The sequence below is a fragment of the Calonectris borealis genome, chromosome 5, assembly GCF_964195595.1.
Source record: "Calonectris borealis chromosome 5, bCalBor7.hap1.2, whole genome shotgun sequence".
NCBI classification, from domain to species: domain Eukaryota; kingdom Metazoa; phylum Chordata; class Aves; order Procellariiformes; family Procellariidae; genus Calonectris; species Calonectris borealis.
In genome coordinates this window covers 46994672-47020914 of record NC_134316.1, presented here as the reverse complement: position 1 = coordinate 47020914, position 26243 = coordinate 46994672, and the positions used below count along the sequence as shown (strand labels likewise).

The 26243-nt window shown below is 54.2% G+C and overlaps 1 protein-coding gene across 2 annotated transcripts; it reads right to left on the bottom strand.

The window, feature by feature from the left end:
• Positions 1-738: 738 nt before the first annotated feature.
• On the bottom strand, positions 739-24293 carry TP53I11 (tumor protein p53 inducible protein 11). Of its 2 annotated transcripts, none has more exons than XM_075152349.1 (7): positions 24141-24293; positions 6325-6697; positions 5163-5221; positions 4549-4597; positions 4034-4130; positions 3086-3187; positions 739-1888 (listed from the first exon to the last, which is right to left on the bottom strand). In XM_075152349.1, the coding sequence occupies exons 2-7, from the start codon at positions 6451-6453 to the stop codon at positions 1755-1757; spliced, it is 570 nt and encodes a 189-aa protein (XP_075008450.1). In that variant the 5' UTR covers positions 6454-6697; positions 24141-24293; the 3' UTR covers positions 739-1754. The 2 variants fall into 2 exon arrangements, with proteins under 2 accessions (XP_075008450.1, XP_075008451.1); XM_075152350.1 differs by lacking the exon at positions 24141-24293 and adding an exon at positions 9637-10131.
• Between the last annotated feature and the right edge of the window lie 1950 nt (positions 24294-26243).

The following is a 26243-nucleotide window of genomic DNA, read 5'->3' as shown; positions in this document are numbered from 1 at the left end:
TCGCCTGCTGTTGGATGTTGCCTCTCCATTTGATTTACTTCTTAGGGGGAGGAAAAAAAAAAGTTAACAGTTGTGATCTTTCCTGGTTCAACTATTTCCAATGGACCTGACAGACATTTTGCATGGCCAGTAGGTACAATGCACACAGTGTCCCAAGTTTATGCAGCTGCTTCTAAATGCCAAAAGCACTAACACAACATGCAGTAACTACCCACTACCTTCTCCTAACTCTACTAAGATATTAAACAGCAATAGCCGTAGATCCCAGTTTCACCAGTGGCTTGAGGGCTGTTGTTCACACAAGCACTTCTGTTTGCGTAGGCATCTTTCTCCTGGGATTTTGGGACGTCAGCTCTATTCCAGGGCACACTTTGAGCCAGTCACCAGTAGCGCATGAGTAAGCAGTCCATATTCTGTACACAGACCTTCTGGCTTTAGTCCCATGGAGAACAAAAAATGCCACCTCCACCTGTGGACAGGGATAATCCGCAAGGAAAGCACTAGGAAGTAGGGCAGCCAATGATGTTAAGCCCAGGAGGCACTGGAGAAACTGGCCAGTGAGTACTAAAGCACATTTAGTCCTTCCTTGACTGAGCTAGAGAAGGCAATGATGCCTTCATAGGCCCTGCTCCTTGCTGTTCTTCATCCCAGTTGAGTATCTTAATGCTACAAACTTTGGTTCTCTCTTCTCAAAGTCAGAAGAGCCGTGACGCCTGCAGATGAGTAGAGCTGGAACACCGCCTCCCTCAGCTGGGGCTCATCTCTGCAGGCTGCTCACTGACCCAAGCAGCTGTGCTGCAGCTCCTTCTGCTCTCGCTAGCACGAACCACAGCAGCGCTGCAGCCCCGGCTTAACTAAAGCATCAGACGCTACCTCACACCCACCACTGCTGCTGCCGTCAGTAAAGCTGCAACTGGAGGCAGTGTTCTGGTGTGACGGGACAGGACCCCAGCCTAGAAACTTCACAAGACATCCCACGCAAGGGCAAGGGGGATGCCTTTGTGCTCAACGGGCTTTTTCCAATAGCTTCCTTCGCTTCTCACATATTATGGTTCAAGCTGCTCCGCTGTTCCCATTGCTGTCGCTGCAAAGGGAACAAGCAAGAAGCCTCCCTCTTTTTTTTGCTCTATCTCCTGCCAAGCTTCGCAGAGCACCCAGTGCAAAACTGCAAGCAGGGTGGCACCTCTGGCAGCGAGGAAAAACGAGCCATTTGCAAAGCGCTGGCCTAGACCTAGCCCTGTCCAGCTCCCAGTTACCCGGACCGTCAGCACCTGCTGAAAGGGGAACGCGCTGTACAGGAGGGCACGCTCCACCGGGCAGGTGCAAGGCTCGCCAAGGGGAGTAGCCAAGTCCTTTGCCCTGTCTCCTCAGGGGTTTGGTTTCAATGTGCTGGTCTTATTTTGTGCTTTGTTCCAGCGGGTTCAGAGCCCGTGACCCCATCGGCCAGTTCCCCCCCGGGAAACCGGCTCTTTTCCCTGAGCCTGCCAGGCCTGCACACCTCCCTGAGCCTTCCTCCCACTGCTCCTCGCCTCCTGCGGAGGGGCTGGGGGGTTCTGCCCCACGCTGCTCCCCCCATTTCACCTGGCAATGCCACCAGCACTGGGTTACACACTGATTCATGCCGGTAAGTGAAAAAGAAGGAAACCACTTTAGAACCAAAAGGGACTAATAAAAAAAAAAAGTTATAATTATAATGCAAAATTACCGACACAAACCCCCCCCTCCCACCCTTCCCATGACAAAAAGCCCAGGAATTAAACTTTCTTGGGACGGCGTCCAACTTGGTAATAATAATAAACGCTGATGAGGATGAAGAGGGCTCGGCTGACCAGGAGGAGCACGGCACCTGTGGCTATCTGGCTACTCTCAACCAGGGAGACAGTGGTAACTGGAGGAGAAGGAGGAAGACAAGGCAGAGGTTGGTGATGAAAAAACAAATGGAGACAAGCAGCACAAAGCTGTTTTCTACTGCCCTCTAACGCAGCTTCCTAGCGAGACCCACCGAGCCCTGTGAACGCAGCAGCTTTCACCACAGGCTCACACGCACAGCGAGCCCGTGGCAGAGGCTCTTCACTACAGCCTTGAAGTTACAGAAACCCTGCTTTAAAGGCAGCCCCACGTTCAGGCAGCCACAGCCCGAAATGGTCACTCGAGCAGAGAGGAGTTTCTGTCGGGCTCAGGTGTTAATTGTGGAAGCTGCACATTCCTGAGTTTGCTTTGCGGTTTGACCTTTTCAGGGCTGATAAACATTTTTTTACTTTAGAAGTATCTACAAAATACGCACAGTCCACATACGTTACCTCTTTCCGAGCACCTATTTTTTGGCTACTAACACATAGCCCATATCTAAACCAGCTACCTTGTAATACCATTAGTGAGCTACCAAGATACATACACAAAAACCCCCTTCATTGTTAAATATAGACAAGCTCTCTAGAAACAAGCTGAACTGTTATTCTCTGTTTTGGTAAGACCGACCATCCCCCTTTTTAGTGTAGGTTTCTACAGTCTTTTCTTGTTAGCCCCAGCACCTAGGCAGCCGGCTCCAGAAAATGACCTGTACTGACTATGAAGGCCAGGATGTTTTTAGAGAGAAAAATAAATGAATCATCAGAGGAAGATGTTTCCCCTGCACCTGGGCACCCTTCGGTGAGCAGCCCAAGGCAGAGGCTACTCCGTGGGGAAGGAAAAGGGAGAGCAGCTGGCAGGGAAGATGCTCCTGGGGCCAGGTTATCTTTGCCAGTCCCGCAGAGCAAAGGAGCTGTCTCCAGCAGAAGCCAGACACAGCACGGGGACAGCTGGGGGCCGGGTACCCCCGTGACTGTGCCAGCCAGGCGGCAGAGCCAGCATCCCCCATCAGCTGAGCCCAATACGACTCCCAGAGCCTCACCCCACAACTCTTTCAACCTAGAGTTTACTCCACCAGACCCAAAGGTGCTGCTCCGATTTTGCCTTCAGTCCCACCGCTCCCGCCGGTTGTCCTGCCCACCTCCGCTTCTCCTTTCCCCCCTGCCCGGTGGGGGTACGCAGTGTGCACCCCCACCCTCTGCGTCCTCCTCCCTACCGGGTGGCTGCAGCTACTCACCCAGGAACTGCACGGCGAAGTAGCACGCCTCCGTCAGCAGGGTCCAGCGGATAATGACTTTTTCGGCCGTGTAGAGAGCGTTCCACATGATGAGCGAGATACCTGCGGAGGGACAGCAAAGCCCAGCTGCCCGAGGCGGGGGGTCCCTGGGAAGGGGCAGCCCACCCAGCTGCTCCCCACACGACGCGGGAGGACGGAGGGAAGCAGCTGGGCGGGCAGCCGCGCTCTCCCCGGCCGCTGCGGCCGCTGCATTTCCAGCCGTGCCCGCGAGGTGCTGCTGCAGGCTGCGGGACGGAGCCGCCAGGGCACCCCCCGCCGCCTGCCCTCCGCCCCCGCCGGCATCCCCCCTGCACCCAAAAAACGTGCCGTGCAAGCACCTGCCTGCCCTTTGGTGCTGGGCACTGCCCTTTGCAGCGTGCCAGCCCCGAAGAGGAACCTGGCCTGGCACCCAGAAGGTGCAGTCCCTGCAGCCTGGGAGCACCAGCGGCCACAGCGCGGGACGCAGAGCGACACAAACCCCAAGTGTTTAATTCCTCCGCTCTGTTTTCTTTCCCAGACCATTTCTCTAGACTCCCCTCACCTTCTTGTCCTTCGCCCCCCACCTCTTGAGCCCTCCGGGGATGCCGCCGCCTGCCCCTTCTCCCCTCCCACGCCCAGGAGGAGGGTCTGGTCGCGGCTGCAGCCCAGCACCCCATCTCCCGATTCCCCTTTGCTGGGCGCCTCCCCCAGGTATTCAGAGCGTGCACGGGCCTTCCAGCCTGAGCCCCTACGAGGAAAAAGCAGCAGTAGCTGAGCTTCTCAAAATACCCCTAAAGAAAGCATTTCTTTGCTCTCCGGCCGCGGTTGTCCTGCTGGGCACAGACTGCGACCCCTCCTGCCATTTTGGCCTCTCATCCCCCTACTCTGTGGGGCAGCGGCGTGCCCCAGGCACAGTGGCACGGCACTCACTGAGGAGGGCTCCTCCATAGAGCCGGATGGGAGTCTTGCTGCTCACCGATTCCTCGTCGAAGATGGCGTCGTAGAGCTGGTCAGGGAAAGCAAGGGCCTGGCAGAGGCAAGGGAGAGACTCAGCAGCCTGCATCAGCCAGGGCCATCAAAACCTGCCCTCTCGGGCAGCCGTGCTCCGACACCAAGCCTTTATGGGATGAGAGCCGCTGGCCAGGAAATTGGAAATTAAGGAGGCGCAGGAAATATAGGCGTGTCAGCTACTGGCCGCGCGGCCAGTTTCTGTGGCCGAGGCTGCCATGCCGTGTGTGGTTTACGACCCTGCTAATGAAAACAGACTCCGGTGATGGGAGCAAACCGCCAAGGACACGGCTAGCAAGGCCCATTACCGTGGTGAGGGCAAAGGCCTTGCAAGAGAAAGGAGGCAGAGGATAAATGCTGGGGCCCGAGGAGCCACGCTGGGGCTCCCCTTCGGCAGCCGGGAGCTGGCGATGCCCAGGACAACGTCCCTCACTTACCATGATGGCGACCCCGGAAAACATGACGGCGGAAACCAGCTGCCAGACCCTGAGTGGGAGGAAGACAGAGGACCCGGCGTAAACACAGGGGCGATCCCATCGCTCACACTTCGCAAAGCATTCCTGGCTGCCGGCTCGGCCACCAGCCTTCGTCCTCCCCCCTCGCACAACCGAGGCAGCCGCAAGCCTCCCTTGGGAGGACTCCGCTCCCCGTGCCCCTACCTCCAGCCTCACAGGCTGGCCTCGCTGGCGAGGCAGAGCCGAAATCCCCCTCACCCAAGCAGAGGAGGGAAGCGACCCGGCCAAGAGGACGGCGCAGAGGGGGGCTCCCCAAAGAACATCCCACCCTGTCGCACATGAGACCAGGAGCTCCTCCAGCCCCACGCAGCCCATGTGGTTCCCAGCACCTGCTGTGAGGCAAGAGCTTGAGGGCCTCAGGCTGATTTATGGGGGAAGGAAGCAGAGCTGGTCTGGTCCCGCCGCCCCCGAGAAGCCCCTGCAGGGAGCAGTGATGCTGGTGCAGCAGCAGAGCTGGCGTCAGCGGCCAGAGCTGTCAGGGATGCTGCGGCCAGGGCCCTCGGATGACCCAGCTCCAAGGTGGCCCAATATCTTACCTGAGCCCCAGCGGTTCCCGGACAGCAAACTTGATTTCATTTCCCAGTACTTGGCTAATCTGAAATTCAAATAAAAGAATAAGGTGACTAAGCAGACCCCTCCCCAGCCTTTAGGCAGTATTAGCCAGCCCAAAAATGCACACCTAACCCCATGTGAGAGTTTGTCTCTAAGAGGGCTGGAAGGAGGGCGAGGACAAGGGATTCATCTGCAACCCCTTGGTCCCAGCACCGGCCGAAGGCTGCCTTGATTTCCATCAGGAGCTGCAGCCGCTACTGCTCCCTGACTGGGATCAGCCACGCGCAGCGTGGGGCTGGGGCAGGGTCAACGTTAACTCTTGTCTCCTCTTACCCACCTGAGTAGGGACCCGCCTCCTCCCACCGCCCGCGTGTCACAGCCCGGCGGAGCGCAGGCTCCGGCAGAGCCCTTGGGCTGTCACAGTGCCCGTCCCACATTCCCACTGCCCGGAGTGATGCCCGGAGTGATGCCCGGCCGTGACTTCCCCAAACCACAGGGATGGGAAGGCTACACAGACCAGCAACAGGGAAAGGTACTGGGGGACCTTTCGGTTGCAGAGAGCTCAGAGAGCTCTGCGCGGCTCCCCACACGCAGGTAGGGGCTGGGCAACTTGCTGCCCTGCCAGCAAGTTCTCCAGATAGCATCCAGGACAGGGCTCCTGCAGGGCTCACCCTTGTCCTCCAGCTCTGCTATTTCACTGAGGTTGTTTGCAATTCAGGCTTCTTCCACCGCCGCTTAAATTGCTGCTCCAGTGTCCAGGCCACCGGCTGGTGGGCATTGGTGGTGCCACGGTCCTACAGCACCAGTTCTGAGCTAGCTCACGGGTGTCCCGGCAGTACAATTTCGGGAATGGATTAAAGCAGCTTGAGGGCAGAGCTTGCCCCATTACCATGAAATGGGGGGGTATTGGAAGCTCCCGTGCACCCAGCAGGCTGCACGGCCCGTCACTGCTCAAAGACAGCATTGCTTGTGCCACCACAGCCTTCACCCCTCATTTTACATGAGCCACACAGAGCTGGGAGCCCTGTTTCTGCAAAAGAGGCTGCAGAAGTTAGACGCTGAGAAAAAACCACCTGGGTTTGCTCAGGCAGAAAGTCTCTTTTCCGTCACTACTGCACACAGGCTTCCCTCTCCCGTGCCCCTCACCTTTGAGCGATGGACCTCCCCGTCATCGTCCTCCCCGCCGACCCCCAGGATCTTGCGCGTCTTCAGCCTGCTCACCAGGTCGGTCTGGCTGTGCTTCTTCATCAGCGGTGGGGGCTGCTTCGCCGCCATGGCGGTGGCCCTCCACCACCGAGCCCTCGGCTGCGAAGCGGCACAAGGAGGGGGCACGGGAAGCGGCTCTGCCGTCACATGAAATTTCACAAGGTTTGGGGAAAAAATAAAAAAAAAAACCAAACACCAACCGCCACCACAAAATCTTCCTGTTAGGCTGGCAGATGGCTCCTCATTGTCCCGGGGCAGGGCCGGCCCCGGCTACGGGTGGCTCATCTCAGGGTGATCCCCCCGTCACCAGGATCTGCCGGAAGAAAAAGAATCCGAGCAGCACGGCTTTAGCGTGGGCATTTAGCTATAAACGCTTTTGACCTACAAACCGTAGCCTGGCCTATCCCAGCATGAGGCAATGCCCAGCGGTACCTCTTTGCTGTTTCCCAGACTAGGCGAGTTAAATGCTTCCCAGACTAGGGGAATTAAAGTCATTAAGTGATGCTTTGCCTTTTGTCTTTCTCCGTGCCATACATCACACCCTTCAGCTGCCATTTCAGGCCAAATATCGAACAAGTCTCAGGTATTTATTTGTTTCTCCCCCGCCAGACGCTGCAGCCCCCACATTGTGCCAGAGCACACCAGCCCCAGAAGAAGAAGGCAGAGGCAAGACTTTCCTTGAGGATACGTTGCTTTCTGCGATACAGAAGATGAAAGCAAGCAGAAACCACAAATACTATCATCTGGGATGAGAACAAGACAAAGATAATGGACAGAAACTATGGTGGAAGAGATAAATTCTACCTTGGCATGGTGGTATAAAGGTAGAGGTGTCAAGAGTCCCACGAAATCACTCTATTATCACCCTGCAATCACAAAACCTTGGAAACCCTCACTTCAGAAAGTCTTTTCTTCCAATTTGTCTTCATTTCATCTTGGCCCAGCTGAACACAAACACGTTTTTCCATTTGCCACTTCACCCTCCCAGAGACCCACAGACGGATCCCCACAGGCACCAGGCACAACTGGCCCAGCCCGGGCAAGCGCTGGGCTCAAGCGCCGGCAGTCCCGCGCCCCGCCGAGCCTTCCCACGGCTGCCCCAGGAGGAGAGAATTTATGCTCCTGTCTAAAGAGTTCACGAGTCTTCGGGGAGTAACGAAACGAGGGGCCTGTTATTTTGGCATCGTGCATGCAAGCGTTGTCCTGTTGCCTCGCGAGGGATCTCCTTCTCGCGGGAAAACCCTTCCCTGTGGTTGTCCAGAGAAGAGCGGACCGTCATGTCTGCAAGTGCCCAGCGTAGCTCTTCCTGTAAGGCAAAGCCAAGAGGTCTCGCTGGGGCAGTGCAAAGGCTGAAACCCACGGTCAAGGTTTAATAAGACCCTTTCAGCAGACCACAGGCAAAATGCTTTTCAGCCACTTCAGCTACTCAGGGCTTTGTATGTGCTTCTTTTGGCTTGTAGGGGGTTTTGTTTGGTTGCGGTTTTTTGCTCTTATCCTACTGAATAACTAAGCCCAGGTTCCTGGAAAAGCAGCACAGAGCCAGACGCAGCAGGGTCTAGAAGTATTTCAGAAGCGGGACAAGAGCAAAGAACCGCTCAGGAGGAAGGTGGAAGCTGTACACTCATGCCTACACTCGAGCACAAGGCAAGAAGCTCAAAAGGTAGCTGCTAGTAGAAAAGTTCGGAAGATTTAGCTTGTCTGGAGTTTGCTGACCCAAACTGTCACAATAACTTGTGTGTTATAATATAATATATAATATATATATAAAAGACATATAATATAATATAATATATAATATAATATAATAATCTGCACACAAAATCCACCCCAAAGCCAGAGTGATGTGTCAAAAAGAAAAGCTTGACCTCCTTTTAAGTTCTTTTACTACAGCGTCTGCAGTCCTTTCTGCTCCTGGCAGACCCAGGCGCAGCAGCCTGGCTGTTGAGGGCTTTCCCACCAGAACTGCGCTGCCACTGAACCCGGAGAAGACCTGTTCCTGCGGTATTTTAGCGCCAGCATTTTCTGATCAAAGCTCTCCAGCCCAATCCTGAAGCAACACCCCTCTGCTGCACGCTCCCCTCTCTCCCACCGAGCCTCGGGACCACCCTGAGGCCGCCCCACATCCCTCACCTGGCCCAAGGCAGCCCCCGGGACACGGGGAGGACAGCCTGGAGCGAAGGGCTGGCGCACGGTGCCCCAGGTATGCCACGCCGTCAGGAGGACCCTCACACCCCGTAAAGGCGCTGGGTACCTCTTCGGCCACTCTCCCTCCCCTGCACGCTTTGGCGGGGGGCGAAGCAAAGTCTTTCCAGGAAGACTCGCTAGCTGAGGGAAAAGTCTGGCAGAAGGCCTGAGCAGCAGCATCCTGCTGGTCCTGGGTCACCAAAGCCCTCCCCAGGGATGAGAGACCCGAGGCTGGGTGGTCTTGACACGACCTGGGGTGCTGAGTGTGCTGGCCACACCAGCTGGCACTTCTGGATCCCTCTCGGTTACTTGCTAGGGAGAGCCTGTTGCCCACACCTCCTGCTCTGTCCTCTTCATGGTCAGAAATGGCAGGGGAAGGGAAGATGGGATGGGAAAAAGAAACAAGAAATAAAAAGAAACAACAACAAAAAAAAAAGAAATAAAAAGAGAGGGAGAAAAAAGAGAAAGGAGGAAGGGAAGAAAAAGGGGAAAAAAGGGTGTGGGGGCAAAGAAGACATCTTCAGATCTAGAGAATCTCTCCTGAGGGCAAGAAGCAGAGGACGGTGGTGGGGCTGAAGGGAGACTCCACGACTCACCGATGAAGACAGCAACGAACGGCTCTGTGATTACAGAGGCAGTTTTGCAACTCTGACCACAGGCCAGAAGATCAAAATTTGCCTTCATCAGTTGTCTTGCCAGTTGCTTTCAGGGCAGGAGCTGGTGGAAATTTATCCACATAATCATTAGCACTGCTCTTCCATTAAGAATTTCCACTAATTTGTAGTAAACCACTGGCCAAGAGCCAGGACAATGCAGGCCAGATACAAGTGCCAATAAAACAATCACCAAAGCCCATTCTGGTCCATAAACCCACATTCCCACCACACTAAGCACAGCTACAGCATGGCCCCTCCAGCCAGTCCCACGCCTCATTATCCCCATCTTCCAGAGAAAGAGCCAGTCTAATGAATACTGAATATTAATGCATAATGAGCTAACGAATGCATTAGCGCTAATTCAATGACATTCAGATAGAAGATGCCGAGGATTTGAAAACGTTATACTTACATTAATGTATCCTGACACACTGACAATTTAGAGGATGTTTTCTATTAGCCCGTGCGTTTTCCAAGGGAAACCTCCACCTCCTCCTTCTCCCGCGATTCTTTTCTCCTTAATCTGTTTTCTGAGCATCCCAGGGGCTGCGCAGATCAATCACCATAAACAGGCAATTCCTACTCCCCGCCACAGCTCTCAGTGATGGGCAGTGCCTATATGCAGTTGAAAGAGGGGTTTTTTTCTCCAAAATCCTTTTTCTTCGCAGGCTCCTTTCAGTATGCGTTCCCTCGCTCAGCTGTTCAGCATACTGCACTCAGTTTTGATAGCTACGGCTTCACGGTGCAAAGAAACCTCACTGGTGCCACGCTAATGATAGCTCAATCCCTCCCCACCTCCACAGCTCTTCCCCCAGCACCCCCGCTCCCCTCCCAGCGTCTGGAGAGGAGAGGAGCTCTGCAGCACGGGAGAGGGGAGATTCAACCACACACGCGGTGCTGCTGCAGCAGCCAGAGCTGCGCACCCGTCGAGGGAGCACACGGCTCGGTGAGGGGGGGACCAGACCCCGCTCCCGCAGGCACCTGAAGTTGACTGCCCACGGTTTCGGCAAGCCGCTGCCGAGCAGCTTACGGGTGCCATCCTGCCTGCCTGCGAGGACACGGCTCCCCGGGGGGCCCTGGGGACAGGGCTGCTGCCTATTGCTTAGCTGGACGTTCTTTTGGTGGCACTGCCACCCACACGGCAGCCTTTTAGCCCATAAAACAGTGCTGCTCGAATTGAAGAGGTGGCACTACAGTACCTCTCGCTCCAAGGGTTTGAGGGCACTTCCAATCTGCAAGCAGATGAAGGGAAAATGAACTGGAGTCAAGCCAGGATAATGAGTGAAAGGTTTATACATTTAAGCTGACCACAAGTTTGTTCAGCTCTATCATGTTCAGGTCAGGGAGTCCTCTTGCTATCCTGCTTTGGATTTCCCAAGTCAATACGCCTGAGACAACTCAACATCTTGAGCCCATTTGTTATGCCTAAGAGTTAACCAAGAAGATGCAGTGGATGCATGTCCTTTGTAGCAGCCTAGCGCGGCACTTGCCGTGCCTAAGCATCTTTTATGGACCAGAGGTTGGGAACCTCTAGTAAGTATGAAGCAGCAGCACTGTCCCTTTACAATACTGGACTTCCCTTGGGAGCACCCTGGCAAAGCAGCAGCACAAGAGGGTCCCCACATGAAAGGGGCACCCAGCGCGGGAGCTGCCCTGTATCCGGCTGATGCCTACAGCATTTCTCTTGCAAGGCCCCAGCAGTCGTAACGCATTTGTCCGGCTCTTCTGCTGTTTTTCCAGGCTCTGGGGTCCTGTCTCTGCGCCGGTGAGGCCAGTGCCAGGTCCACAGCAGCGGCTCTGGACCCCATACCTATTCGGCTACAGAGACAGCGAGAAAGCCTGGGCTCAAACACATGGGTAGGGCAAGGAAGAGAGGCAGTGGATGCACAGGTCAGAGCAGTCATACAAGAGCAAGACCAGCCAGAAAGGGAAAGATAACTTTCTACGTGTTATTTTCCACCAGCCGGCCATCTCTTCCCTCTTCTTGTCCACGAGGGTCATTAACAAAGTATCTCGGTGTTTCACAATCCCACCTTACTACAGCCCTGCACCTTCAGGACAGATGATATCCCCACCTTGGAAACACCAGGAGATTAAGGATGGGATCCACAGACGTACCAAGTACCTTGGCTCTTGCAAACATTAGGCTGTTGCCTAATCGAGTAGGGTCTGACTCCTTTTTCCCCCCCACATATGATGGCTCAATCTGCTCATTTTTACATGCAGAAAACCTCTTGGTAAACAACCTCAGACACTTCAGGACTCTGAAATCCCGAAGGACAAGGCAAATCCCCTGTGTCTAACTCAACACCACCCCTGAGAGCCACGAAGCATCTTTGTGGATCCTATCCAAACAGCCCAATACAAGTTTCCCAGGAAACCCATGGTGGTGCAGACCCCAAGCCAGAACTCCCCATGTCCCATGTAACTGCCAAGGTACAGCTATCTCCATGCTGCACTTCTGCAACCGCACATCCCAAACGCACAGTGACTGAACCAGCTCCCCGCCTAGACCTCTACCCAGAACGGAATCTAGATGACCAAGACCTGTCGGCCACCAGCCAGCTGCGGCAACATCGCTATCCCCATCTCCCAGTGGATCTCTTCCATGCCAGCTGCGGCGCATGGCTTTGCACACTCTGGGCTAGCAACACATCTTGAAACAACAACAGAATAATTTGCATTTTTTGCTGGGAGGAATATACTGCCACCCATGCCCTGGGTGAAGGGTGCAAGTTCTCCACCCTAGAGAAGAGAAATTCTCCCAAAGCATTTTCTGCAGGTCAGAAAGACTCAGAGACCTGCAGGGAATGAAACTCGATCAAGCCAAAAATAGCCGGATGCTCAGGCAGTAAAAACAATTAGCGCTCAGCCGCCATGGCAGCATAATGTGGCTGTTGCTCCCGCTCAGTCTGGCACAGTCTGTACACCTAAGCAACGGGGATACTTCAGACTTCTGTAACAAGGCAGGTGCACGGGACTCCTTTCCCACATAGACACCAGCCCTTTCTTTACAGAAGGCTCTTTGCAGCACCAGCAGGAAACATCTCTTGCCAGAGGTTCGTTCCCAGCTCTGCCACGGCCCTGTCGCTGCCCTAAGCGACTCCAAAGGCACTGGGACACTCTGTCCTCCCTAGGGAAAACCTACAAACCTGAGCAGTCGATCTCCTGCCCCTACACACGATGAAAACGCAAAGCAAAATCCCTAGGGCAAAAGGCATCTTCACTGGGTGCCTCCAGACCATCTCCTACCGACAAGCCTACAATTTACTTTAGGAAAAATTTCTTTACTTCAGAAAAAATTTCTTTACTGAAAGAGTGGTCAGGCCTTGGAACAGGCTGCCCAGGGAAGTGGTTGAGTCACCATCCCTGGAGGTATTTAAAAGACGTGTAGATGTGGTGTTTAGGGACATGGTTTAGTGGCCACGGTGGTGTTGGGTTGACGGTTGGACTTGATGATCTCAGAGGTCTTTTCCAACCTTAATGATTCTGTGATTCTAAGCCAGAGGAAACCTCAAAACCCAAACCACCTGTGACGCACGAAGAGTCGCCTCAGGCATGTCCAAAGCTCACCCTGCGGGTTAGACGTGCCCCATGGCCAGACACAGCTAGATGCCCTCCAATGCTGTTTGTGAGCGGTGCAGAGCCGGCCCTGGAGCCACCACGTGCCAGGCGGTGACACCCTGTGCCTAATGCAGCTCCAGCAACCACGAACGCAACGGATGCGGCCAGCATCACCACGCAGCAGGGGACAACCTACTGGGGAGGCAAGGGTCGGTTTGTGTCACTTACCCTGTTACCACTGCAGGCAGAAAAGGACATCCAAAGCCTGCTCAGCCTTCCCCATGCCTCCTGAACTCTGCCCGCTTTAGGGCTGCGTCCCCGGGGAAGGCTCAGCCTCTGCACCCTCCTCAACGACACGGCTCTTCTCCTGGAGCCCCGGCTCTTCTCCCGGAGCCCCCGCTCTTCTCCCGGAGCCCCCCAGGCACTGCAGCTCCTGCCTGCAAGCTCCTTGTGGCCATAAAAACATTCTGCCCCAAGAAGCAGCACCACCAGGGGCCAAGCCATACAGGCTGGGAGGTATGGCCCAGCTCAAGGATTTTATTGCCCATAGGTTTCAAATTTCCTTTTGCAGGGAGCACAGGGAAGTTTCTTTCCATGTCACAGGACGTGTTGTATAGCAATCAAAACCTGCGAAGTGCCCAGTTTTCCCAGAACAAGATAAAAAAAGCCCTGCTGCTCGACTAGTTTCTCAAACGAGAGCTATAATTAAACATAGCGACCACGCTCCCGCCGGCCTGTTAACCACCACCTGCAGCCACGCGCCAGCCCCTCCGCGGCGAGCCAGGGCGCCCGGGCTCCACCTCGGGGCAGAAACGCTGGTTTGCCCCCCGCAGCAGCTGGCAGGGCGGTCTGCAGCACGCGGAACACGCTCCGTCAGGCACCCTGCGCGGCGACGGCGACCGGCATCTACAACACCCCACGGGCCCAGGGCGGACACCTGGCCCCACCGCACGTGGCTGGGTGGGCTCCCGACACGGGCGACAAACAGACTTCACGTTTCGTCCGTCGCACGCACGCAGGCATCCCACCCCCCCAAGCCCGGCCACGCTATCCTGCTTCCTCGGTAGCCCACCCCTTGCCGCCGAGGAGTGTTTTGGCTGCAAATACAAAGGACGCCGCTTCAGCGACTCCCATCTGTATTGTTTACAGACGAGTCCATCCCCTTCATCATCCTCCTCCCCGCTGCCGAGGCTCTCGGCCCGGCCACCCGCAGCGATCCATCATCCCAAAGCTGCCCTCACCCTCCCCGACGGCTCGGGCAGCCGCCCGCCAGCCTCAGCCCACAGCCAGCAGCCACCCTCGCCTGAACGGCCCGGAGATGGCCGTTTCCCAGTTTCCCAGGGAGCTGGGAGGAGAGCAGGAGAAGGAAGTAAGACGTACTGGTACCGGGTGCTGTTTTTCTTTAAGGGCATTAAAAGAGGAGAACTCCTCTTTGATTTCCCAGCTGCCTTAGACAGGTGTTGGTGGGAGACGGTCCCAGCAGCTTCGCAGGCCATCTGTCCTGCAGATGACTTCTACAGCGAAACATTAGAAGGAAAAATAAAGCCCATATGCACGCATACACACACACAAAAAAAACCCCAACCACCAAAAAAACAGGTAAAGCGACCCTTGCTGCTGGAAAAGAGCAACTTTAAAAAGCCAGGCGAGCTCTTCAATCAAACAGCGTGATAAAGGTTGGCTTTACAGAAAACCTGATGCAACTCTATTTCACTGCCCGTGCCTCGCACCTGAGGAACGACAGGGGCTCAGAGAAACTCTATGGAAAGTAGCCCTGGGACCAGGGAGAAGCCCAGACAGACGCGGCGCACCCAGGACACCCATGAATACTGGATCATCACGGTAAAATGAGGCTTCTTGGCACTTCTCCCCCCAACAACCTCAAACCTCCCCAGATTTTCTTTCCACCGTGCCCCCAGACACTTGACAATTTTCACTCACAAACTCGCCAGGGAGCTGATGCCCTTTATACCCAACAATCCTCCAGCTCTGTCCCTTTCCAGAACTCAAAAGGAAAATGTAAGCCATTACGATCTGGGAGATTCGGTCCCCTCAGCCACACACGAGCGCAATGTCCCCCCGTACACCATCACGGAGGCGGCGATTTCAAAGCCATTCTTGATGGACTCTCCCCCAAAACAAGATGAACTACACCTCCAGCAACATTATTTCTTTATCTGCAGTCCAATAACTTACCCAGCACAATGCAACTACTGCAATTTATGAACTACCAACATGCCTACAGCCATGAAATGGAAGATGAAACGAATGAGGCTGTGCCGCTCCGGCACCCCAAAAGCAGGCTCCTGGCCGGTATCGCGCCTGGATTTGCAGCCCCAGCCTGAGAACAGCCGCTGCAGGACGCCCCAGCACCATCAGATTTCTTTCTTCCACTTTTGTAGAAAACAATGAGTTCCTCTTCTCCCATAGTCTGTCGTGATATGACCAGATGTGCAGCCGAGGCACACACAAAGCAGGGAAAAAAGGGCAGACGAATAAATTTGCATTAAGCAGGGAGACTGCCTTTTGGTCTAGCCAGGGTATTTCCCGAGTCCCAGGCACACAGGCACTCACAGGACTTGCGCCTCTTGGTGTGCAAGCAATAACGTTTGCTTCTACGAGAGAGAAGTCCTGTAAATCAGGCCTGATATGAAATGGCCCGAGTGACCATCACTCAACAGCTGAGTTGTCACCAACCCCATGTTATAGAGCATTTCCCATATCACGTGGTCACATCCACATCTGTAAGAGCATATTATTCATATAAATATATATATAATTTATATATAACTACTAATAAATTATGTATTAATAAATCAACTATATATTATTTTTATACAAATAAAAGCTACGGTTTGATTTGTGTGGACTTGCTTTGGGTCCTGCTGCACGGTGACAATCTCTTGAGACTGGTTAGTAAAGACAATTCAGGCTGCCAGACCAGGGTATTTTGGCATTCACCTATATTTTAGTCTCAGGGGAGGGAGGAGCCACAGGAAGAGCCTTGACTCCTGCTTCTAGGTTAACCATTTACTGTCCGAGGACCGATACCACCTTGCACCTCTCGGCCCTGGATTACCACCGTGCACACAACTCGGACCCATCACCTGCAGCTTGGAAACACATTCTCACGTCCTCCCGAGGCAATTTGCCAATATTAAGGCCTGCTCATTTGCATGCAATTACAACTCCAGGTTTATCACTCCCTCGTGGCTCCTTAGACTCGAAATAAGCACAGACATGCAGACGGGCTCGGGGAGTTGCTTAGCAGAAGGCCTCCCAACACAACACGTACTTCGACAACTTGGTAGCCTATCCCCAAGTGGCAAAAATCTCCCTCTGACACCTCAGTGGTTTCTATAGAAACAGGTTAATGCTAAAAATGTTAGAAGCAGAACTCCCCACGTTGGGCAAACAGGAGCTAGGAGGACAGATTTAGGAGAGGGAAACTTCTAAAGAGCTGCTGACAGAGCTAGCACAGGCTCTGCTAATTCACAAGTCGGTGGGAATCGCCTCAAAAGAAATTCCTAGCCACCCGCTAGCGGGGCAGCGCGTGGTGCGTGGGGTCGTGTCCATGGGGCACCAAGGCTGGGTCGTCTAACCTCTCAGACCTCAGGCCTCCCAGTTATATATGGAAAGTAAGGCTACTGCCCAAGTTCACATGGCTTACGCCCAGCAGGTACAACATTTCCAAGGCGACTGCCCCGGCTGGACCCCACCAGTGCTGACCGCCTGCTCGTGATACCCCATGCTGCTGAGGAAGGCTACGGACTCCCGTGCAGCCCTCGCTTCATTACACCGACGTGTCAGAGGCAGAAATGCCCTTCCTGGCCCGCGTAACAACCAGCTTGGCATGACATCAATTTTTTTTCTGTCTGTCTTCATTGCCTGCTGGCAGGAGAAAGCACTGTGGAAACCTTGGGCTGAACCTCACATCAGTCCTGCCCTCACACACGCCAGAAGCTCTCGGAAGATCCCCCTGGTCAGACTAAACCCGTACGCGTAAACCCAAGCAGCCTCAGCCCGGTGCGGTGCCACGCAGGGGAGGCAGGCAGAGGGAAGCCCACTGCGCTACCAAGGAGCGACTGCTTTTGCCAGCGTGATTCGCGGGTCAAACAGCCCCGAAGAACCCACAGGCTTTTCCCACAAATGCTGCACCCACCCACACCCCCCGCAGGAGCTGATCCAAACCTGACTTTGCTTTTATTTGCTGCTAAGTCAGGAGAAAACACTCTGTGCATGCACGCGTGTATGTGTATGGGCACGAGTTCGTTTATGCATGAGCTGTCAGCCCCCGAATTATGCACAGATCAACAAGGCTCTTTGAATTCCCCGACTGTGAAGTGTGTGACATTTAATCTCAACCTTCCTTTTGGATTTCATAATGTGCATTATCAGCAATGGGTATTCAGCACACAAGTACCCTTTAGAAAGCTTTCATGAGAAAACAGAAATAATATAAAGACGACTGAAAAAGACAATGCTTCCGACGCGCAAGAGGTTCTCCGGCTTCTCCCAGTGTACGTGTCCTGCGGGGATCACACACAGAGACAGCCTGTCCCCAGTGCAGAATAAAAGCATTTCCCAGGTGGGGAGAGTGGGGCTTGGAAGCGTCAAATATAACATGAACTTATAGCCCTCCTCACCTCCCTCTTTTTGGCTTCCTGGGAAACAGGCCGGGTGAACCATCTCCCAGAGGTGCCTGTTTTAGGACAGGATGCATCTCCTGCAATGTCTTAGCTCTTTCCATAGACCACAGGAAGAGCCTAGAAGATGAGTGAGACTAGGTTTTTGATTGTTCTTATATGGAGGGGCAAGACAAATTCTTGGTCCTTGATATCTTGATCCTAGTCAACTTTTCACTACCTAGTCCTAGGCAAATACTGTATCACTTTTTCCCATCTCGCAGCATGGAGTCACACTTTGGGATTATAAAAAAACCTAGACAACAACCTGCAAGGGAAGGCCTTCCCTTCTCTTCTGCCGGGCACGGAGAAGTTGTGTCCTAAGTAGACCTGCTCTTATTAGTTACCGCCACAGAGGACACACATCAGCCTAAAGAACCAAAACAAGATTTCTCTTCTTATAGCAGAGAGGAGACAAAGGGGTGGACGCCAGAGTGTGGCATCAATAGCCTTGGTGAGGGGGGACATCTGAGAAGAACTGAGGGGTCCCAGAGTCAAGGAGCTCTCTCCCCATCTCGTCTGGCGCATGTGAGAGAAGCCTTAAGAAAGAAAGGAGAAAGGTACTACTAACTAGTCCTTCTCCTTGCCAAATTCCACACTGACTCCCTGCCTTTGTTTGACTCCTCTACCCAGGGACAAGGAGGCAACAGGGACACCGGGGAAGCCAAGTGCTAGCAGCACCAGCACTGACAAATCAGGGTCTCAAGTAACCACGGAAAACGCAGAGTTGCCAGATGTCCCATCTCTACTATCAAGGGTTTTTTAAGCATCTTCCCTTGTTTCTACAATTTTAAGTCTCAGACACTTGGATACAAGAAGCTACAGTAATACCAGCCTCGTTCAACAGCAGTGGTGCATGCATACACACGCATAGTGCTTTGCTGCGTGTATGAATACATCTCTATCAGCAAGCATATAGCGCAGCCTCCTGCTTAGAAGAGCTCCTGACACAGAATCGTCAGGTTTTAGTCAACACTTTCCCCATTACCTTACCTCTGATGTCATTCCCATGCAGCAGTGGCCCTGGGGATTGCAGGCTGGTCTCTTCTCCCCCGTGTTCTTTGCAAGTGCCAATAAAAGGCACTTGGTTTGCACGGTGATGTGGAGAAGGGAATAAATTGGCTGGAGGATATAAGCTCAACTCTTTATTATTCCTCCATCCACCAACCCCCAATGCACCCTACTTGTCCAGAGATTTAAACAGTGGATGTTGACACAGCTCACGGAAGGGACTTGCTGAACTCACGATGTACAGCAGCTCGGTTTTTGCCAGCAGACAAGGCAAGAACACATCCATACGCTGCAATGAGCAAACGGTTGCACTGGGCAGGGCAATGGGGGAGGAGGGTGGGAGGATGCACTATAGGTGCCTGCTTTTCAGAAGCACACCAGATCTGTGCCAGCACTTCCAGAGACTCCACCAGTAATGCTGGTATTAAAGGCAGCTATTTTTTATTCTCCCTTACCATGAAAACAGCCTGGGAATGTGCAGACAGATGATCTAAATTCTTCAATCGTGTTCGGTGTAGCCTTTGACTCCTGACAGATTTCCACTTTCTGTGAAGCAATGTTTGTGCGCTCTTTATTGCTATTAAGCAGCTCCTACAGTAACTTTTTTCCTAGGCCACAAAGAAAATTTTGATGAAAATACCACCCAGCTCCTTTGGACTCAGTATTGCAGTTTTTGAGTTTCCCTCCCCTTTCTGCGAGGAGGCAGCTCGCATTTCTACCTCCTTGGAATACACCGAGCATTTTCCCTGAATGACGTGCCAGGCAGCTAAAATTAAATGTCCAACAGAAGGATTCAGAGGGACTTAAAATCACAGACCTTTAAGATACCTTGTTTCCTAAGAGGATAGCCTGCTTCCTGGAACTCCTTTACTGCTGGCAACACGGCCCCCCATTTCCATAACACGCTCCTTCCTTAGGGCTCTGTATAGCACGGCGCAGCGCCTGCGCCCAGGCTGCGCCCCAGCCACGGCCCGTGCATCTCTCCCAGCTTTGCAGCCGCCGTACAGGGGACCAGCGAGGCTGCTGCCTGGCTGGCTGTGTGTCGTGCACAGCAAGGCAAGCCAGGAAGGCTGAGTTAAGGGCACCCCCTTGGCCCGAAGGAAGGTGGCTTAGGAAGCCCGGCGTGCAGAGGCTGACCTCGGGAAACTGCCTGCTCTTTGTCACAGCCATCTGCATCCACGGCATCTCCCAGGAAGAAACTGCAGCACCCAACAAGGGCTGGAGTGATTTTAGGGCTCAGCAGTGGAATTCCTGAAATAACCTCTGTCAGCTGGAAAAGCTTCTCCAGTCTTTCCATGACCACAAACAACCGGAGACCAGAGGTTTGTATTTCACTCGTGAGACGGCACCACTACAGAAGAGCACCGCTGCTGCCATCGTGGGTTACTGAATGAACGCGTACTCAGACAAAAACACCGGCTGAGTCACCCGCAGCGTTTCCTGAAGACTTGTGGGTTTTCTCTGTAGGTCTCTTGTTTGGCCTCGAACTGTTTACTTTCTCAACCCAGGCAAGATACAGCTCAAAACAGGAGGGCTGCAAGCCTTTGTGTGCTGCCCTGCCTGCACCTGCCTTCCTCCTGCCCCTCTGGGCCGGGCAGCTGAAGTGCTGCCTGATTTTAATAAGAAAAGGAGGGATTTCTTGCCTGTGCGCAGCAGCAGGCAGCTGCAAAGGGGACTACGTGCTAATCTCCCTATAAAACACAGAATCTCTTCAAACAAATAATTAGGTTGCGGGTGGCCAGCATTATCTGACACTCCTCTACGCGCACCTCCCGCTACATCAACTCATACTGCTAACACCGCTCCCCAGGAGACCAGGCTACCCAGTCACTGATTTCTTTCTAACTGCTTTTCTCCCCATGCTCTCCTCGGCGCCTGTGACTTACATTATCTTAATCCAAATCCCTATCGAAAACTTCTGGGAAGCTCTGCAGCAACAGAGCCAGCTACCGGTCCCGATGCTCAGGCTTCTGATTTTAGCCCCACAGGTTCCGAAAGTGAGCACACGGTTTCTGACTGCCAGCATCAGCAGAAGCCTCTCACCTTTAGCAGCTAAACCCAGCTACAATCGTTTTGATCATTTCCCCATTTTGGCGACAGATCTCTCCTCCCTCCTCCCCACAGCGGCGGTCAGTATAAATCTGGACTAGGGCTTTCTTACAGACTCTGTGGCTTTGGACGTCCTTTGGGTCCTTGGCTTTGGACGTCCCTTGGGTCCTTGGCGTTGCCCTGTAAGGTGAGCTGGTATGGACGAGTCGGGCACAGCCTAGGCAAGGATTTTCCCACCAAAACCAATGCACAAATGTGCTCAGTAAGTTCCTATTTTGCATACAGAGGAACAGAAGAACATGTACAGCTCTAGCTAACTGGAACACCCCTCCTCACAGGATGTATGAGAAACATACCCACACAGCGAAACCCAGAGGGAAAGTTTGCCGCTGGGGTTTTACCAGAGCCCTGGGAGGCAGGGCTGTGGGGCCAGCAAGGGCTCCTGCGTGGTGGGTCGTCCAGCAAGAGCCTGCGCATCTCCAAGCCTCATTTTCTCCATCTGTCACCCGGGGGCAGCCACACTAACCAGCACCACAGGTGGGCACTGAAAGACACTGAGATGCATTAGCGCTTGCAGATGACACAGAGCTTCACAGACAGAAGAAACCCAAGGCGGCCAGAGAGTCATTTATCACTTCCCTTCATGTCTGAACCATCCAAGTGTCTTTGGTTATAGCTGGAGTTGTCTTTATGAATACCTTTTAGCGTCTTGAGCAAGAACTCTTCAAACATGGAGTGAACTCGTGTTAGCCTGTGATCTCCAGGACAGACTCAAACCCATATTTTCAAGGGAAGGCAGGAAGCAGTGTGAACGGGCAACACCTGGTCACCACTGAAGTGTTGGTTTTCCTGGTCTGGAGAAAGTCCCAATGTACTTGGGGGCCAGCATTGGGTCTTTTCCTCCCAAGATTTGTTTTCACATTCCTACGTCAAAAATACAAAACCCAGAAGATCTACTTTCTATAAATAACGTCCCAATAGTGCCAAGGTCACCGAGCCGTTCCCCCTGGCGCCAGGCCAGAAGCAGAACATAAACAATCTCAACATCATTCTGGCGCACGTGTGCTTTTTTTTCCCCTCTGTGCCAGGGGAAGGCTTGAAACCAAAAACGTAGCACTAGGAAGACAGACACCCCCACTTCATGGTCCCGTCAGCCTCTCCTCACTTTTGCCAGCCCAGAAGAGCCCCCAGCTCCACCCAGGTCAGCGTGCAGCCTCCCGGGCAGCCCAGTGGCGAGGCAGCCCATCCCACCTCAGCGGAGGGAGATACTCTTTGTGTTCTAACAGCATTTAGCAGTTCTCGTTAGAAATTTGCATACTTATTGGATGAGGACCAAACACACACATAGCAAGGAACGTTTCAGGATCCAAACAGCTCAAAGTGATGCTTGTAAGCGGCATGTGGAACCATCCCTCCCAGCCCCAGCCCCTGCTATTAAACACTTCGACCTTCAGAGAGCTGCAGGACAAGCGAACACCCGCTGCAGATGTACTCTGGGCATTCTGCACTCTTCAGCATTCGATGCTCATTGAGAAGAATAGAAAAACATTTCCCTTTGGATCAGGCCCCAGCCTCCAAGCAGCTCCAAATGGACAGAAAACCTCAGGGCAGAGCGTCTCTCTGGTTTATTCTCCCACAGATCAATGGCCACCCCAAGCCCCGCCTTGATGTACATCTCTGGAGATGCTCTTGTGCTCACATCTCTCTACAACAAATCCTCGCTGCAGGCCCACAAGCAGAAGGGATCCATTCACCTTGAGACTGTATGGCAAACATCACCTCTTCAGCCTCCTGGTTGGGACAAACCGCCTACCCAGAGAAGAGCTCCCATGACCTTGCTCTGCACAGCAGACAAAGAACAAAAAGACACGGACACATTCTAAAGCAACCAAGTCCCACTTTTCCCGGCTGCCATCAGTACCCAGCCCCTCCCTGCTGAGAGCACCAGGATGTCGCAGGTTCACGGTGTCCCTTGCAAACCGCTGCACACGCCTCAGGTGTATTTATGCAACTTAGCTGAGATACGGTTAGGGCTAGTCGAAGCGCCTTCATGCTGAGTCTTAGGATCTTGTTTATTTTTGGTTTCGCCAAAACCTTTCTAGGGAAACTTCCCCGGGGAGGGACTCCCCCGCCTAAAGCGTAACTACTATTTATTTGTTTAAAAAACACTTTCCTCATCCACAGGCCCTGAACGTCATTATTCAGCAGACTTTGCTTTAGTGCAAGATAGAGTTACCAAGCAAGTTATTTATGCCAAGTCCAGAATAGCTAGTGCTCTTGCATACTCCGTAGTTTCTCATGGCTTAGCTGTACTGGTGGTAGCCCTAATGTCAACAAGGCTTTGGTTGCTGCTGGCATTTATACCTCCCAGCCTCTGCAGACAGAGGAGATGGATTAAATGGTACCCGTTTAATCAGCTGCAGCTCAGGCTTTGCTGGTCCTGTCTCTCGGGCAGCTGCAAGAGTAAAATTGCTCAGGTAAAGGAAAGGCTTGGTGGACTCCAACTCCAGGCAGTGCTGGGGCAGGGCAAGAAGCAGGCACTGAATAAGGTGCCGCTTCTTCCTCAGCCCAGTTTGCTCAGTTGGAGCTGTACTCACCTGGAAGACCTAAGAGCTGCTGCTGCTCTAGACAGAGCAGTGCACCTGCTCAGCGGGGACAGCCAGGCCCCACAAGGGGCACAGCAGACAGCGTGCAGGGATGTGCGAGTGCCCAGGCAGGGATGCAGAACCCGTTGAGAGCTGGCTCACCTCACCTTCCCCCTCTTGTGACGGCAGGGGCTCTGTCCCATCTCCTTTCTCCGGCTCCCTCCTGCAGCGCAGCTCTCTCACCCCGTCCCTCTCCCTCTATCCCCAGCCCAGGTACCAGCCCGTCCCCCATGGCCAAGCCCCCCCTGCAGCCGGGGCTCCCCAGCACACCTACAGGGCTGCATCCCATGGGAGCACAGCCGTGCCAGCCTCCCTCATCCCAACCCCAGGCACGGCTCTGCCATTGAGGCTGACCTCCCAGCCCATGCAGTGGTCAGGACACAGCCTCCCCTTGCAGGCACCTGAGGCACCCATTTGGGGACCGTGGTCCTCCTGTGATTCTTCCCGAGCAAGCAGAAAAGGACGGGCACTTCCAGGAAAGAAGTGACATGGGACCCCAGCCTTTGAGTGGGGTGACAGCCAGGAGAAAGCCCTCGCCCAAAGCTCGCAGCCAAGGGACCCACCTGCGCATCACCTCGCAGGGTGGCGTGGCTACTGTCCCCCCCACGCCTCCGGGTAACCCGCCACTCTCCCACCAGGATGCAGCGCTCCACCGCCTCCTCCTCCACCCACCCCACCCGGACCATGCACGGCCAGGACGGAGCCGGTCCCACCGCAGCCGTGCGCAGCCAGCACAAGGGCTGCTCCCTCTCCTGCCCACCCACCCCCCCCGCGCGCTGACTCCGGGGACCCCTCTCCGAGGGGACGCCGGGGAACGGGGGCCGGACGGCGGCTGCCAGCAGTGAGCTCCCGCGGGGCGCACGACCACGGCGGGATCCGCGCCCCCGACCCCCCCCCCGAGGCGGTTCCCCGGGGGACAGCGTGGAAAACCCGCGGCGCGGAGGGACGCGCACGGTACTCACCGCCCTAGCGCGCGTCCCGCCGGCGGCGGGGGCCGGGGGGGTCCCGAGGCGCGGCTGCCCCATGGGCAAAGCAATCCGGGGGCGGCGGGGGCGGCCGGCCGGCGCCGCGGAGCCCGCAGGCGGCCAGACTGAGGCCGGTCCCCGCCCGGCACCGCCTTTACCGCGCCCGCCCGCCCGCCCCGCCCGGGCCGGCCCACCGCGGGCGGGACCCGCCGCCGCCACCCCCCCCCGCCCGACGGGGCGGCCCCGCCGCCCGCCCCGGCACCGGCCGGTAATGTCGGAAAGCAGCGGCTGCCCGCTCGGGTCTGGGCGGTGCGTGGGTTAATCTGTGGGTTACGCGTGGGTTTCGTCTGGCTTATATGTAGGTTATGGGTGGGCCACGCGTGAGCGCGGCTCGGCGCGTGGGAACAAAGAGCAGCTTCCGAGGGCCTGGCTCCTGGGAGAGAAGGAGGGGCGGGGCGGGTGGGCCGCGAAAATAAATCAGTGACTGGGAGCAACAAAAGGCTCCTCGCCCCAGCCATCCGCTTGGGAAGCTGCCGGGGGGATGCTCCCTCTCTGCACGGTTAGAGGTGAGGGCCAGCAGCAAGGTGGTCCCGGCCCTGCTCTGCAATAGACGTGGGGCCTCGGTCATTCTGGTCGTGGGTGCGTGGTTTCGAGCACTGTTACACAATTCCCTGCGAAAGAGAAGAAACCTGGGCACGGGAACACACGTATTTTTTTCCAAGTGAGTTCACGCAGGGGAAGAGCCTGGCTTCTGCACAGAGAGCTGCAGGGCCAGCTCCCCCCCACCAACCTCGGCCAGAGGCTCGCATCACTCGGTCCCTCTGGAGGGATGCTCGGAGAGCAAAACGGGCCTGCTGGCATCTTAATGTTGCAGTTAGCTCAGGCCAGGTGAGATTGTAATGATGGAGAATGACAACAGCAAACACTGGGGGCAACTAGCACAGGGAGCGGTGGCAGCAGAGCCGGGGGCAACTCTCTCTGTCCTGATGCCACTCCTTGTTTTTCCAAGTGAGGTTTCTGGTGTGTTTGTTTGACCCAGCTCCTTTCACTGATCTGGTTTAGAGGAAGACCACGCAAACAGGAGAAGGGCAATGTGCCCGGGTGAGGGACAGGGAGAGGGAAGCAAAGAGCAGCGGGATGGGGTGGGAACCTTTGAACTCGCTGTAACCCCATGGGCAAAGCGTAATGGGGAGCCGCCTCCTGAAACGTCCGGTGTGATGAGGTCATTGCAAACACAAGGGTGCCCTTTTAGAAACTGAAGGCTCGTCCACTGGGAACTGGGCTGAAATCTTTCATTTCACAGAGGCCAAGTAATGAATCTTCAGGAAACAGAACATTTCTTCAGAGGGAATAGCTGACATTTCAATAGCTGGTTTTGCTGCATAATGGGAAAGAAAAGCTGAAGATTTTATATTTAAAAAAAAAAAATCAAAATTCCAAAACAAATCCAGTCCTGACTCGGAGCTAGTGAAACCTTTTACTGTGATGAAGTTCAAAATCTTCGGTGTGATTGTGCCAGAACATGTACAAGAGATGAAATATTATACGTGCTCCATCTGGGCTCTGTGGCATTGAAATATGATAATGTAATTCAAAAGCATACAGAGCAAAATGAGAAGGCAAAGCTGAAACAATCATGTTTTACATTATTGAGATGAAATAACTATGATATTGTCAAACAAGGAAAGTCAAAATATGTCATGCTGGCTTTTTTAAAGAGAAATTTGCATTCAAGGAGATCTCAGAATTGTTTCAAAGAAGTAACAAGCGGTTTTCCGAGGACAGCTCAGGCTGCTGCATCGGGGTAAGGGTTTCAGAAGTAGTAAATGTCATTTTTCAAAAGTGATTCAAACATTTGTGTCATCCGATGTCATGAGGAGCTCCAGGGTTATTTCTGGCACGTATAAACGTGCTTTTGAAAATATTACCCTCAGACAAGATTTGAATTCATAAACGAGAGCCAGAGGCCTTCTGCAGCAACTGTTTTATTTGAGACCACCCAGATCTCCCACCCACCCACCTTTTCCTCGTTCAGAGGCCTGGGAAGAGCCTTTGTCCTCCCCACCGAGTATCTCAATGGCAGGACAACCGCCACAAAAC

Bases quoted from the DNA above. Each gene is read 5' to 3' on its own strand.
- TP53I11 (XM_075152349.1), bottom strand. From the start codon at position 6,453: ATGGCGGCGAAGCAGCCCCCACCGCTGATGAAGAAGCACAGCCAGACC. The intron at 4,598-5,162 runs GTAAGATATTGG...CCTCCCACTCAG, and splicing joins CGGGAACCGCTGGGGCTCAG to GGTCTGGCAGCTGGTTTCCG. The intron at 3,188-4,033 runs GTGAGTGCCGTG...GTCCCTCCGCAG, and splicing joins CTATGGAGGAGCCCTCCTCA to GTATCTCGCTCATCATGTGG.